General features: G+C 35.8%; 1 protein-coding gene across 1 annotated transcript in view; it reads right to left on the reverse strand.

The window, feature by feature from the left end:
* Positions 1-517: 517 nt before the first annotated feature.
* LIN7A (lin-7 homolog A, crumbs cell polarity complex component) overlaps positions 518-15,978 on the reverse strand; it is a 124,708-nt gene continuing 109,247 nt past the window's right edge. Inside the window, exons 5-6 of the mRNA XM_011374844.2 lie at positions 8,019-8,234; positions 518-2,182 (exon numbers count right to left, since the gene is read on the reverse strand). Coding sequence (XP_011373146.1) covers positions 8,019-8,234 — 216 coding nt within the window. The 3' untranslated portion in view covers positions 518-2,182. The remainder of the gene's footprint in view (positions 2,183-8,018; positions 8,235-15,978) is intronic.

Genomic DNA, 15,978 nt, shown 5'->3' on the forward strand with positions numbered 1-15,978 from the left:
TTAACCAAACATGGCTAAATAAAACATACTCACCTTAAGTTCCAAATTTATACAATGTATTAAAATGTGTTGAAATGACCATTTTCTCATGACAAGGGTGCAACGATTCCGCTTTCTGAGAATCTGTGGCTTCGCCTGAATAGTTTTAATACTTCTTCGTTAAATGATAACTAAAATATATGTTTTATTAAATATTCCTTATAAAAACCGAGAACTATCTCTTCAAATTGAGTAATAATACTCAAGTAGTCTCCATTCATTCCTTTAGTCATGCTTCTCTCTTTTGTAAACCTATTTTATGTAACATTCGGAGTACTCACCCTTGCCAGCCCCCACAGTTCTCTCTAGTAAAAAAATGATGTTTTCGAGGATGGGAATCTGTTACTACAGCAGAACATAGTTGAAACTGGTGAACCTCTACTTTTCTTGCTGTTTGCATTCTGCTGGGTGATGGGCTGTGAAGAGTAGGCAGACTTGGCATTGACAATAAGACCACCCGACAGGGCAAACTAAAGGGTGCTGGGTAATTCTGATTGGTTGTATTTTGTTTTCAAGAAAACTATTCCTAAACTGAGCTTTATAAAATTTTAATTTGGGGGATTATCTGAAATGTGAAATTTATTGTATCTTGGGGAATCAACTTCTGCATTTGAGAAAAGGGGATATTCAAGTACTTGCCTCGGTTTTAATGATCTATCTAAAATGTTTCAACTGGACATTTATTCTTTTTTCAGGTACACTTGTGTGTGTAAGGTATTTAAGTGCCCAAATAATTATTGCTTCCTATTCATCCCATAGAGTAAAATCAGACTTAGGCAGCTCAATTTTCCATAAGTCAAAAGTTATAATCTGTATAGGTGGCTCTAGCAGATCGTTTTCCAGTAAATGATACTTTCTGAAAGATGACATCTCATTGTCTCTTTACCTACATGAAAATGCATAATGAAGTTGGTATCTTTTTCCTTTAGAAATAGTAGCATATTTTCATTCACAATTTTACTATCATGGTTTATATATGCCTAATTTAAAAAGGAATAATACTTTGACCTTTGATTGCCAAAAATATCCAGTTTATATTTGGGAAAACTGATCTAAACTTTGTATGACATACATATTTGTACATATATGCACAAGTATTATAATTTAGTTTTTTAAAGCCCTAAGCTTTAAATTTTAAATAGATTTCTATAATAGCACATCAGTGTACATAAAAAGATTTAGATTTCTCCAGAGTTTATCAATCAAAAATATAAAACTTAAAAAAAATATTGAGAGCAGGGTTATATATAAATATCATGGGAGGACCGGTTTATGAAGCTAGGTCCTTTGCTAGTATTCCCTTACCAGATTCATAACATTGGTAAGGAAAAACCTAAGTCTGTAACAAATACACTCTGATAATATATATTTTGTGGAATAAATATACATTATATTCTGTTAGAATTAATAGTAATAGATATAAGTGATACTTAAATTAAAAAAAAAATACAGTACTAGAGTTCTCTATCCTTGCTTCCAGCAAACTAAAAGTTGAGCTATAATTGCCCCACTCTATTAATGCATAATAAAATTCATGGAAACAGAAAATAAAAAGCCAATTGCTTCGAGAACCTGAATAGAGTATAAACATAGTATAATAACTTGTTTTTCAAGAAGGGAATATAGGTCAAATTTGCATTTAACTGGAATTTCTAATTCGGACAACTCAGCAACGTGGATGTGGAACAAGTCAGGGCGAGGGGCAACGAGTAGGTTTCTTTGAAGTGGTGACATTATTGAACTGATGCAGTTTGAACTACAGCCTAATGAGGTGTTTGTAATCTCTGGAAAAGCTATAGACCCAAGATTCACTTAATCTTGCCCTGGTGATTTATCTGAAAGTCATAGACTTTATTCTTATACTGTTTCAGTCTGCAGACTGGAAAACTCTCCGTTGACACACAGAGAATGCCCACTGCAGTGAATGGAAGGTCTGTGTGTGTAAAGAGCCTTGAGCAGTGGGGGTTCAGCCCCAGAGAAAGAAGGTGCCTTAGTAAAGAATTTATACACCACGTGTTCACAGCTTCTTGACAGGTATAATTATCAGTATTGTCTTTTCTTTTTAATATGTGCTGGGATTCAGAAGCACGGTTTCAAATTTGTGACTATCAGTTGTTTGATCAAGTAGCTTTTCCTCAAGGACCTGAAAGGGGAAGAGTGAAGAGAATTCAGTGATCAGTATTCATTTGTCAACTACAATATGCTAAAAATAACAAAAGAGCATGTGCTATGTGAGAATGGCAAGGATTATTTTGAGCACTATCATTCATGCACAATCTTCTACATATGAAAAAAACTGATGTTTGCAAAGGAAGTAATTTTCGAATGAGGATGGAAAAGACAGTTATTCCCTAAAATGAAATAAAGGACACCAGTTTGGAAACCTTTCAAATGTTAAAAACATTTCTTCCTCCCAATTCCAGATAACTCTATTTTTCTTCATGAAGGCAAAGAATAGATAACCTTTATGTTATGACTTAGGGCGGTTAAGAGCGCTTTTGTTGCCGTACAAGCCATCAAAGCCTCTCTGACAGGCCGGAATCACCGATATTCCTTCTCTGAAGCAGATATCAGGCCCCTTTCTTCTCCCACAAGGTCAGTCTGATACCGAGTAGAACAGAGTAGGCAGCTTCCCATATGGTCAGATTTGGAGAAACAGCCTCTCTAAAACATTCCCCCAAGACCTGTCACTCTTCTATCATTATGGAGTTACTTCTTTCAGAAACAGGTGGTTTTTAATTTTTTACTTTTAAAGCTGAAGATATTTTTATTCCAATAAATTCAGAGCACCACATACAAAACAGATTTTAACAAATCACTCTGGTTGATATGAATGCAGGGGGGTCATCGTACTCTCCAGCTGCTGTGCTTTCTAGAGATGTGCCTAAAAGTCCTTGGGGGTCCACAGGATGGAACCAAAAGCCATGAATGAGGCCACCGTGCTTCTTCAGGAGACACCTAACAAGATACTACATATTACATCCGTCATTAACATTTTAACAACTACAAAAGGACAACTGCTGCCGCTACTACTACTACACTACAGTTGAGTGCTCACTAATTGCCACATATTTTATTAAGAGTTTTACATTTTTTTCTTATTTAATGTCCACAAGAGAACCCTACTGAACCTTAGATTAAATAACTTCCTACAGGTCCCCTTGCTATTAAGTTACAGAGATATGGAGACTGAGTTTTTAATGAATTAATCTATCATATAGTTACATGTGCCAAGGGAATTCAGAACAAATGAATTTAGTAAGAGTCTTGGATCTCCTCATCCAGATGGGGAATAGGCCCAAGGGACATGCCAGCAGCTGAGGGAGCACCGGCCATCCAAAATGTGGGTCACTGAAATACATATTGGGAAGAACCATCTACCCCAAATGTTCTCATTATTTCTTTCATTCCCATGATTTACAATTCAACAAGTTAGTGATTAAACAATAAATAAAAGCCTCTTTTCCATATTAGTGTACATGTTAGTGATCAAATTGCTTTGCTAACTTTTAAAATAGTCATGGTGGTAGCCAGAATAATGGACCCCAAATATGTCGATGTCCTAATCTCCAGAACCTATAAACATATTAGCTTCCACAATGAAGAGAAATTAAAGTTGTAGATGGAATTACGGTTGCTAAACAACTGATATTAAAACAAGAAGATTATCCTGAATTGTCCAGGTGGGCCCAGTGCAATGAAAGGTGGACAAGAGAAGGAGAAGAAAGAATCAGGGAAGGAGATGCGATGATGGAAGCAGAGGGCAGAATAATCCAACGTGAAGACGCGGCCACCATCACTGATTTTGAAGATGGACAGTGGAGCCACTTGGCAAGGAATGCGAGCGGCCTCTAGAAGCTGGAAAAGGCAAGGAAATGATTTTTCCCTTAGAGCCTCCTAAAGCCCAATGAGACTGTGTTAAAAACTTCTGTCCTACGTAATTACGAATTAATAAATTCATTCTTTAAAGTCACAGAATTTGTGGTAATTTTTAGGGCAGTCATAGAAAACTAATACAGCCATGATGATGAAGTACTGAAATATGGGGTACTGTTTTAGAGTTAAGCAGTGACGGTGAATTAGATAACTCCAACTCTAAGCAGCGTGGGAATGGATCTCTGGAAAGCTCACGTGACTGTGTCTGTGAGGCGGAATAGGGGACTATAAGGGCAGATGGCACTGGAGAAAGAGGCAGTGTAGTATAGTGGTTGAAAGAAAGAGGCTTTGAAGCTCATGTTTCTGGGTTTGAATCACTGCCCCAATCATTTACTAGCTGTGAAACGTGTAAACTTAAAAATCTTACGACTCAGTTTCCTTCTTTAAAATGAGATTAAAAGTAGTACCTAATACAGAATTATTTTGAAGATTAAGCAGTTTAATATATATGAAGCTTTTAAAAGAACTTTAATCACACCTTAATAGTTTATTAAATTTTATGCAGCATTATGATTATTATTTCTGGTCCAGTTTTCAGCTTGGTAACTCTGGGTTCCTTAGATTCAGTATTATCAGTCATCGTCTGAGACCTAGTCCTCTAAGTAACTGGGCTGGCTATTCTGTCGGTGGTTTCCTGGATCAGATCATTAGGCCATGGCTGTGACAGTGGTAGTAAAAGGTATAGAACAGTCAGTAGTGGACAAAATAAAGAAAACAGGGGCCCGAAGAGCAGGAGGAAAAAGAAAGTGAAGCTACTGGCAAACACCAGCTACTTTGTAAATCTGCTAAGGTCCAGCCTGGTTATGAATATAAATGAATTCTCCACCCTAGATCCAGCAATAAGAGGTCAGAGAAATAGGCTTTTCGTCTGGACTTCCTCAGAATATTGACATCTCAGGAAGTATTCCTCTTCCTTCGTTCCTACTTTTATTCTTTGAGAATCTCGGTGAAATATAGATATATATAAAGTCACACTTTAAAACATGAGATGTTTGAAGCTGAACAAACATAACACTCTCAAAAAAAGTGAGTAGAGCATAAAAAATATATATTCATATTCTCTGTTTAGGTTTCTATAATATAATCATATAGTGATCATATCTACTACATTTTAAAAAATGTAATCTCTTCTTGGCAGCGAGACATGGAAGTGAGGGGACTTGAGAGTTTAAAATTAGAAGTAGGCATAAGATTTTCTCTACATGCTATCTGCATTCAATCTACTTTCCACTTGTATTCAGAATTCACCTTTGCTAATTACTTCCTAATGTATACAATCTCAAATTTAAAAAAGTGTGTTTTTTTCTAATTTAGAGAATAGAAATTATATTTTATGTGATAAACAATAAGAGAATATCTGACAAGTATTTTATTTTACCTGTTTTGCTTGACTTGTCAAACTTAAGAAATCAAAGATCTTTTCAAAGAAATAGGTCAAATTATCTTCAAATCTCTTCACAAAAGCAATCATAGTATGAGTTAGCAAGTGTAACAAATTCCATTTAATCCTTAAAAATCTAATTAATTAAAAGTTGAACGAGAGCTAATGTAGGTCTCTTTGACTGAATTCACCATAAAATCCATGGGTGACATTACTTGGGTGTATTTTGCTTGTACTTGAAATGGGCACTATAGTTCTCAAGGGGCATAATCATGTTGACTGCAAGAATCATCTTGGCAGGCATAAATATAACTTTCATGTTCGCTTAAATAAAGCTTTACTATATTCTGTGCAAGAAAAAACATAGTTTGTAAATGCCTTTTATTTAAAATGTTATTTTTTGGTAATGAGACAATAGGAAATTCTGAAGTGATTTAATGAAGGCTGACGGCACAGAGAAATGGAATTGAGTGTATGGCCCAGCAAGTATATATGGTCAAGTTGTATACTTCAAAAAGTGACTGAATGAGCGTAACATTGGAAGCTTTTAGTAAGACTTCAGGAGTTTGAATTGCAACATATTTCTTTCAAAAGAGAAAAAGTTTACTATGGGTCAGTGTGGTATATCAATTAAGAGAATTGAAACAAGTCTGTAATATTGAGGATGGAAGGAAAAAATGAGTTAGTGGGAAGAGTGTCAATGTTTGACTAAAGTATAGTGGATTTTTATTATTAGCGAAAAGACCATTGAAAGATTCTGAAAGTACGAATATAAAATACCTTTACATTCTAAATGGATAAGAGAGGAGAAGGATACGGACAAAATGACTTGTCCATATGCACCTATCTCAACAATACCATCTTAGTCCAAGCCACCATAGCTCTTGCCTGGTCTACCAAATAATAGTCTCCTAATTGGTCTCTGTTTTCACTCTTACCTGTGATAATCTATTTCTCGACAACAGCCAGAGTGATCTTTTTAAATACATAAATTAGGTCATGTCACTCCCTTGCTTAAAAATCTTCAGAGGCTTCTATTCCAATAAAATCTAACTTACTTCAGTGGTTTAAAAAGTTCTGGGTGACCTGGCCCCCCATCCATCTCACTGTCCTTCTTCACTCATTATTTCCTAACTACCTCAGCTTTCCTTCTGTTCCTCAAACATAAAATAGCTCGTCTTCCTTACAGCTATTTTCTCCTCTTATGCTCATTTCCTGCTTCTCCTTGACATTCAGTCTCAGCTTAAATATCAATCCTTTGAGAGGTCTTCTCTCATCACTGAGTCTCTATCAAAGCACCCTATTTTAACTTTGTAAAGTCCTGATCTCAGTAGGATATTTTTACTTAATTGTTTATTAACTATCTGCTTCAACAGGAATGTTAGCACCATGCTCGTGCTGTTTCTACAGCCCACTGAATAGTAAGTACCTGGCCCATTGTAGCGCCAAATAAATGCTGTTGAATAAATGTAGTTTTTAGAATGGAATGGAGTTTTAGATAAAGACACCAAACTAAGGTGTATACGTAATAAAATTAGCAGGCTATAAAAGAAAGATTGTTGAATTCCCAAGACTCTCTGAGGACAAATCCCATACTCTTTTTACTTCCCCATATAGCATCTCCTTTTCATAAGTGTCACAAAAAATTGAAAGTCTCATGTTACATCCCATGTTTCTCGCTGTATATATTATAATCTGATAGTGAATGAGTTAAAATCACACTTTACCCACTGTCATTTTTCCAAGAACATTTGAACCTCATTTCAAATACACATTTGCAGACATCATAGTGTAGCAGTATCTAACAATATAAAATGTTTCTTCCAAAGGATAGCAAAATAAATTTATGTAACTTCTAAATATCTGCCATTGGCAGACGAAATACTTGGTAGAGTAAGAAGGAAAATAATTCTGCGCTACTTGCGTGATTATGAGAAATCCACCAAAGCAAATGCAGCTTCATATAGCTCATCTGAAAAATGGGGTTTTAGTAATACTTAACTTGAAGGATTTTTCTGAAGATTAAGAATAATATGTGAGAAGGGCCTAGCACACAGCGGGCATTTCAAAGATGGTGATTCTTACTCTTAATTTTTTTTTTTTCTTGAATTTTCTTTAAAATATATAGCAAAACCTGATTTAGCATTCTTTGCCACAAAGTGGAATTTAGAAAAAGGCAGGTGCATGTTAGACACATTCTAAGTGAGAAATTCAAAATCTCAGAGCATGGACACTGACAGGTCTCTTCTTCATTCTTTTCAGTGAATACTGAAAATACAGCATTTCAGTATTCTAAAGGGGATCTTCTCAGAATTAGCACTATATGATTGTTTAGTTTGTACACTATGCAAAGGCCACTGGCCAAGGAAGTGAGTGACAGCTGAAAGCCAGCCCCGACTCTTGTTATATAGCTATAAGCCTGAAGATGTGGGTTTGCACAAAGGCTGCATTTATCCAATTTTATAAAGGTCTTCAGTAGTCTGTACATGGCCCTCTCAAAATACATTATTTTCTAAAATATCTTACATTTGTAAGGAATATGGCTGAATCACACAGGAAATAAGCAACTATCGTGTTTACATTTTCTGAGATTGTTGTTGTTTATTTGTTTCATTTCTTTTTTACTTCTTTTATTCTTTGAATAGAAGAAGGCACTTCTCACCTATGACATGTGGTTTTGCTGTGTTTGTTGCTGCTGCTGTTGCTGCTGCTGAATTAGCAACTGCTGCTGCTGCCGACGCCGGGCCGTCCGTAGCTTTTCAAAGCGAGCCTCCATTTCTTCCAGGACTTTCGGTGTGTATCTAACCACCAGTTTGACGCTGTCCTTAGCAGCCTTGAGTAGTTCCACAGCTTTCTCATGGTGTTCTCCTTCCACGCTCTGAAAAGACAGTGACATTTCTTAAAAGGGACAGCTTCCATGTTCTTTTTCCTGAAAGACAAATCTGAAATTAGTATCATATTAAAATCTCAGACTGTGAAATTTCAAGAAAGTCTGGCAAATGGGATTTATTGCCATCATCATTATTTGTCACTTTTGCAGTTGCCCTGTAAGCAGGGTAGGCTGCACTACGGTACAGAATGGATTGAATAGGGCTTCGAGTTAGGAGAGTGAGAAATAACGCAGACCTGAAAAACAACGCTAACATTTAGAATGGAATTTCTAAATTTGATCTGGAAGAACAAATACACTATTTTGGAAAAATTTGAAAAAAATTTTTTAAGAATAGTCATAAATGGTGATTTTCCTTATTAGATATTAAAATTTATTAAGAATCTACAATAAGTAAATGAGTATCATATTGACATAGTAAGAGACAGAAAAATACAGTGTCCAGAAACAGATCCAATATATGTAAATTTTATTTATACAATAAGTATGGAATTTAGACCAAAGGAGAAAATAATTATTAAATAATGATACTGGAACAAATAATAATAAAATGACACAAAATAATGTAGACTCCAACCTCCTAGCCAATGTTAAATATAACAAATTGATTAAAAATTTAAATGTAAAAATGAAACCATAAAACAACTTAAATACAACATAGGTGAACATTAATCATCTAGCAATGAAAAAGTAATTCTTAAGTAAAAATACCAAAGGAAAACAATCACAAAATCAGATTTAAAAATCATGAGTTTCTATTTTTCACACACCATAAAAATAACCAGAAAACATATTTTCAATATGACACTCAATTTATTAATATTCTTCAAATGAAAAGCTCTTATAAGACAATAAATATCTAAGCAAAATGGGCAAGTGAATTTATGGGCAAATAATAATTTTAAAAATGTCCAATGAATCTATGAAAAATGTTCAAGCTCCCTAGTAATCAAATAAATATAAATAAACACAAAATATTTCATTTTTAATTTAAAAATGTTAAGTATGAATTTTTAAGTATAGTATATTGATAAGGATATAGGAAAATGAGACTCTTATACACTAATAATTACTTAACAGAAATTGGCACTATTTTTCTGGAGGGCACTACTATTATACATTGAACAAACCCTTTATAATGAATAGTTTGACTTTCAGAGAAATTTACAAAAGATGTAATAAAAGATGTACACGTACTTATAAAATACTTATAATGCAACAGAAAGCAAAAAACAAATCAAGTCTTGACTTCTGAGTTTCAAAATATTCATTTGAAAACCATGGCATAGACAATAGTGGGGAAACTATCTAAGAAAACACAAAGAGACCTCTCCCAAACCTTTTTTTTTGTAAATTAGTTTCGAGTATTCAGTACATTGGTTAGACATCCGTATAGTTCGTAAAATGATCTGCCCAGTTGCTCCCTTCCTCCCTTGACCCTCCACCAAGCCAATGTATTAATGCTAACTGTATTCTCTGTGCTGTGCTCCCCATCCCTGTGACCATCCATCAGCTACTAATTTGTACTTCTTTAACCCTTCACTCCATTCTCCCAGGCCCCAAACCCCTCTCCCCTCTGTCCGTCACCAAATTGTCCACTATATTTGTGAGTCTGTTTTTGATTAGTTTGTCTTTTTTGTTGCGTAGATACCACACATAAGTGAAATCATATAGTGTTTATCTTTCTCTATCTGACTTAAATACCTTCTAGGTCCATCCAAGCAATATCTTTCTCCAACCCCTTCATTTTCTGGATTTCTGTTCTGTTCTCTCATATGGTTTCTGCTTTGTCTTCCCATTTTGGCTGCCTTTCTGTGTCTGTTTCTATGTACTAAGCAAAGCTCCTATGTCTCTTGGTCTTACTAGTGTAGATTTGTGAAGTAGGTGTCCAGTGGCACAGTCCTGAGAGGGATTCAGCTGCAGGCCAAATTTAGCCCGAGCCTCTACCCCTCCAGGGCCACCTGTTAAGATTCAGCAAGCAATCCACAGATGTTGTGCTTATACTTGCCTCAAAAGGCCACACCAGAAACTGAGGCCAGCTGCCTCCTCCAGTGTGAGTCTAGGCGCTGCTCAGCAAGGAGCATGCTGAGGATACACCTGGATGTGGCTTGCGTGGGGCCCGAGTTGGGGGAGGCGAGGTTTCAGGGAATCCTCTGGGCAGAGCAACCTCTGTTATCCAGTATGGCTATGGTGGTGCAGTGTCCAGCACACTGGTAGTAGGGGAGGGCTCAACAGGGAACAATGGATACCGCTGGCACTTCTGTACTGAGCAAGTATCGCTTATGCTCTTACTCCAACTATGTCTTCTTTTAAGTCCCTGGTGTCCCCTGAGTGCAGCTGAATAGGCACTGGTGCTCAGAGTGAGCAGGTCCATAACTGCGAAAATCCACTTGCAGATGTGGCCCCTTTAAAAAGGCATCTACGGGTGCCGCAGCCTCCCTCTCACTCAGTCACTTGAGACCGGACAGCCCCATATCCTCACCCCATCCTACCTTCTGCAGTTGCAGGGCGTTTTCTTAGATTTCTCCCTAGTTGTATGGCTTGTTCATCCCAGGCGATTTTTCCTTGCTGCTGCTCCTTGTTTCCATCACAACTTTGATTTGGTCGCCAGAGAGATGAACAGAGAGCCTCTATCATCTATGCCACTTTTTTTCTCCAAATCCTCAAACCTTTTAATGATTCCCCCAGTTGGAAAGTTGTAATGACATTTTAGGTCCCTGAGAAAAGTGAGCAATCTTCTTCCCTCTCAGCTGATCCCCAGAGCAGATGACATAACCCCTTTTTTATAGGAATGAAGTACAAAGGCATTTTTAGTTTGCTTCCTAGATAAAACTCAGAGAAGAAGCGTCTGTGTGATATGACAAATAGGGATTGAGATAGGCTTAATTAAACATTGCCAGAACAGCTAAGAGTGGCCCTGAAGTGGCAGACAAGGCCATCTCAAATTAGTTGAGATTACATTTTCACAACCCAAACAGAAGGGGACTAAAAATGGGTGTTACAAAATAAAATAATTTGCATTTTAGGCACACTTCAGTTTTATCTTCAGATTCACATAACTACTATTACGCAGATTTGAAGATTTAAGAGGTATGTTCCAGTCCATATCCACCTTGCTCTGTTTCAGCAAGGTGGATATGGACTGAGAAAAAAAAAAAAAGGTTTGAATTTAGCAATGAAGCAGACATCGGTGCCCTGTAAGAGCACTGCTTTAGTCATTTGACAAAATGACTAAATGACCGTGGTAAGCCCTGGAGACAACTTATATAACCACTCTTCACCAAGTCTGGGTTAAATAAAGAGCAAGGAGTTATAAATAGCTGTTGGGCAGAATGAATTTTTATCTGTGGCTGAAGCCTAGGAAAATAGGCTTGTTCATTGATTAATCCATTCTTTTAATTATTCACTCAATCATTGACTTGGTCACTTAACAGATGTTTATTAAGCATTTATTTTACTAGTTATAGTCAACTAAATTCTTTGGAAGATCATAAAAGATGGGAGAAATGTTATATAATATAAACTTTACTTTCAGTGAGCTTGTAATTTCTTTGTAATTTGCCCTAAGATGAATTGTTAACGTATAGAATTCTCTCCTTTAAGAGAAAAACTGGATGATTGGTTGTCCATACTCTCTCTCATTTGTTTTTTAATATTAAAAGTTAGGTGTTTATATATTTCAATAATAATGACTCATCGTTTTCGAGGCCAGACGATTAGTCTCCAGCTTCTTTTTGGCTTTTGTTCTATTTGCTTTCATTTAATAGGGTTGGAAATTCTAGGTCAGACCTTTAGAGGACCATTATCCCAATTTAGGCACTATGCCTACAATTTAGAGTTGCCACAGAAGGGATGTGGTACTAATACTGGTACCATCAAGCTTTCACCACAGTGAATAGCTGAGAGAAATATGCCTGGGTTACCTTCTCGCACGCCCAGCCCAGCTCTTCCTGTAAAGTCAGCAATTTATAAATAACAGACTCCATGGTCTTTGAATCCAAAATTTTTGCCTTGATGCTCTATCTCTGGTTTAGACGATGATTCAGACTCTTTCAGGTTCAGGAGAGTTAACAGGTCTCCTGGTTTGACCTACCTTTCACTTTGCCTTCCCCACCAGGGCACAGAACGATCACCTAAGATCTGGGCAGAGTGTCATATTTTTTCCTTTCTACACCTAAAAATGCTTTGTTACAATGACATAAATTATTATGTGGTTAAACAGTATAATAGAAACTAAGAAGTAAGGCTTAGATTTGAAGAAATATAAGCATGTTTGTAGAATGTATTATTTCAAACACTCCTTAAATTTGTTTTTTAATTTTCAGAAAATTTTCTTAACTTTTGTCTCAAGGATTGTTTTGGGCAGCTCTTTTTCCACTGGCTTACCTACATTATGAATACTTTTGAGTGTGTATGTTTGTCTCCTTAACCTATTATTTATCTCTGGAGTGCTTTTAGTCCTTCAGTATAACTTTTTATTAAGAACAAGACAGTTTTCTCTCCTTTCTTTCCTTTTTAAGGTAAGAACAAAAAAGCAGACTACCTTTTCAAGGAGTTCTTGTTCCATGCATAAGAAAAAGGCCAAACTATAAGGCTGAGGTGGGGTATCCATGCTGATGTACAAACATTTAACAGGTGCTATTCCTTTAACCCTGAAAGTTTATCATTTATTCCAACTTTTGACTTGGTCTATTTCTCTTAATGAAGGGATGTATCATTTCAAGTTAAATATTTAAAAAATATTTTGAAATGTCATAGTTTATTTGTAAACAGTTAAGATAAATATATATCTTAAGGCTAGACCTCAGATGGAAGAGATACCTGCCCTGGGAAGGAATTTTCTTATCTGTACACAATCAGTGCAGATGGCCCATGCCCAAGTCTTTATGCAGGTCTTTCTCTGTGGGGATTATATGGAAATAATCCTCATCCCATTTGCTGATAAACTGCTGAAACACTTTGTTGGATAACCAAGAGTTGGCTATAACCTCTAAGTTATTATAGGCATATCTAAATCCACGTTTATGCATAGGCTCCTAAATGACATCAGTCATTCCTTTGGATTAAAGGCCAAATGATGTTATCAGGAATTAAATGTTATCAAAGGTATTGGATTATGATATCTTAGTGCAAATAAGTAGCTAAGAAATGCAGAACATTATACCTGTAAAGGCCCTTAGAAACAATCTCTTTTATCTCCTTCTATCCTAATATATGAGGAGACAAAGACCAAGAATGGCTATGACCTGTCCCATTTTATAAACCTGCTAGGTGCAAGGCTGGATTGGAACTCAACATTCTTGATGACTGCTCTTCCACAACTTCATTCTACTTTTCTAGGTTAACTAATTCAGAGCATAGAATGTTGGTTTTTAGGTGATGTGAAAGAATAGGAACTAATGACAAACACAAGATCTGTCAACTCCTAGTTCTAAATGGTGTGAGTGAAGGAGCAGCATGAGGCTACGTGAAGGGCTATTAGTGGGTTATAATTATTAACTTCAAAAAGGTCAAATATAGCCAAAGACAGGCCTACTCCTGTCCCACAAAAGTAATGGTGATTGATCATTTTGTTTATATGATAGTTTTGCTTTTAGCCCATTAAGGTGTTTTGACATTAAGTATGAGTGTCTATACATATACATATGTGTGTACCTTAACATTTATTGAGCACTTATTGAGTGCAAGGCACTGCTAGCTGCTATGTGTTTGTTATATCTAATCCTCATAGCAGCTCTATAAGCAAAGTAATGGAGAGCTTAAAAAGCTTATTTTAGGTCCCCAGGTAGTAAGTGGAGCAGATGGAACTGAATTAAAATCTGTTTTTGCAGTCTAGGTTCTTACCTACTAATCCACAGCCTTAAACGATAAAATAAAGAGAAAATAGTATCTTATGGGTGGCTTTCCCTATTCTATTTCCCTATTCTATTGTTGAGACCAGTCGTTCTTAAACCTGGATGTACTTAGCAATCAATTGGGGCACTTTTAAAACACAGAGACCCGGAATGTATTCCGCACTTGTCATATCGAGATCCACAGCGATATGACCTAGAAATATGTGACTTTTTATAAAACTCCGATACAGCCATCCATCCATTAACTGATGTACTCTAGCTATAACTAAACGAAACAGTAAATCCCATTGTGTTTCTCTACTATGTTACTCCAGAAAAGAGGGCTGAGTAGGTGAGAAAATCTTATAATTTTACCTTGATATATGTCTACAATCAGCATTTTTGGTCATTGAAAAAAAAAAAAACATTGATCAGGTATTTAATTAACAATGGAATATCTCTGCATAAGCTACGGGATACATTCAGAAAAAAACTTATGACTCTCTGACCCTTTCTTTTTTTCAAATATGTTAATTTCCTGTTCTAAATGTACTGCATTATCTTTTGCTAAAGAAAAGTGGCAAGTGTATAAAAAGTATCATGTTTATCCCTTGGAAAAATATGATAATGCCCTTCTATAGTACTTTGTTCCTGCCTAAATGTTAATATCTATTTCAGTGCACTGTAATTTATCAGTTTATAATCATTCTGCTGTCACTAGACTGTCCAAGGGCAGGATGAGTCTTATTCTGTGCTAAATAAATACTTAGTCAATGAATAAACCCTCTCCCTCTCTCTCTCCCCTTGATAATCTTGCTATAGGGCTTCATGTGCTTTTAAGGACAATAGTAACAACAAAATATAATTTACCTCTGCAGTAGGTAGAAGTTTCCTTTACATTATTTAGGAAGCAAAAGTTTACTAAATAAATTAATACTGTCTTGAGTTTGTTGGTGCATGTTTAAAACTACTTAGGTAAATCAGCTGCTTCTAATCCCAGTCAAGTAATTTAGAAGCATCATTTCCATACATACAATTGATATGCAAATTACAAATGATCATTATTTATTCATGAAAAACTGTTTTTCTCAGTCCCTCCATAGTGTCACTTTGTTAAGGAAAGAAAGAGTATGCAGGAGATTCACTTGATAAAGCATGTAGAATGTGAGCAAATCTGAGAGAGGAACATTATCAAATAACCAAACACTATAAAAGAGCACAGTTTAACAGGGAAAAAGTATATATAGTTACACATAACTTCATCTTGTGAGAGTAGTATTAAATACAAAAAACTGTGACCATGAAAGTGAGGAGTGTAGAAAACCTAAAAGGAGCAAAAGCTTTAGAAAAAAAATCAGTGTCAGAAATCACAAATCTAACATTTGGTTGAGATCAGCCCACCTTTCAGATCTGGAGACAACTGGAAACAAATGCTGCCACTACATCTCAGTTTTAATGCTTTACAGTAACTGCTCAACCCTTGATATTCTGGCACCAAAAGGAAGAAAAAAATTCTGATGGTTGTTAGGATGAAGATTAAACACACACACACACACACACATGCGCATGCATGTATACACAATAAACATACATACATACATATATACCCAAGTGCACATATACACATACACATACATATACACGTGTACATATATACACATACAAATATACACACAGACAAACACACGGACAAGCATCTTCAGGAGTACAACTGTGAGCACTACAGATTTTAAAAGAGAGCAAAGCTGCATGGGAAAATGAAATCTGTAAATCAGTCTGTAAAATTTTTTTTGTGTGCTCCACCCAATTTAAAAAAATTATTATTATTATTATTTTATTATTAGTATCCAGTACATTGGTTAGACATTTATATAGTTTATAAAACGATCGCCTAATTG

This window comes from Pteropus vampyrus, unplaced genomic scaffold (genome assembly GCF_000151845.1).
Source record: "Pteropus vampyrus isolate Shadow unplaced genomic scaffold, Pvam_2.0 Scaffold9, whole genome shotgun sequence".
Taxonomy (NCBI): Eukaryota; Metazoa; Chordata; class Mammalia; order Chiroptera; family Pteropodidae; genus Pteropus; species Pteropus vampyrus.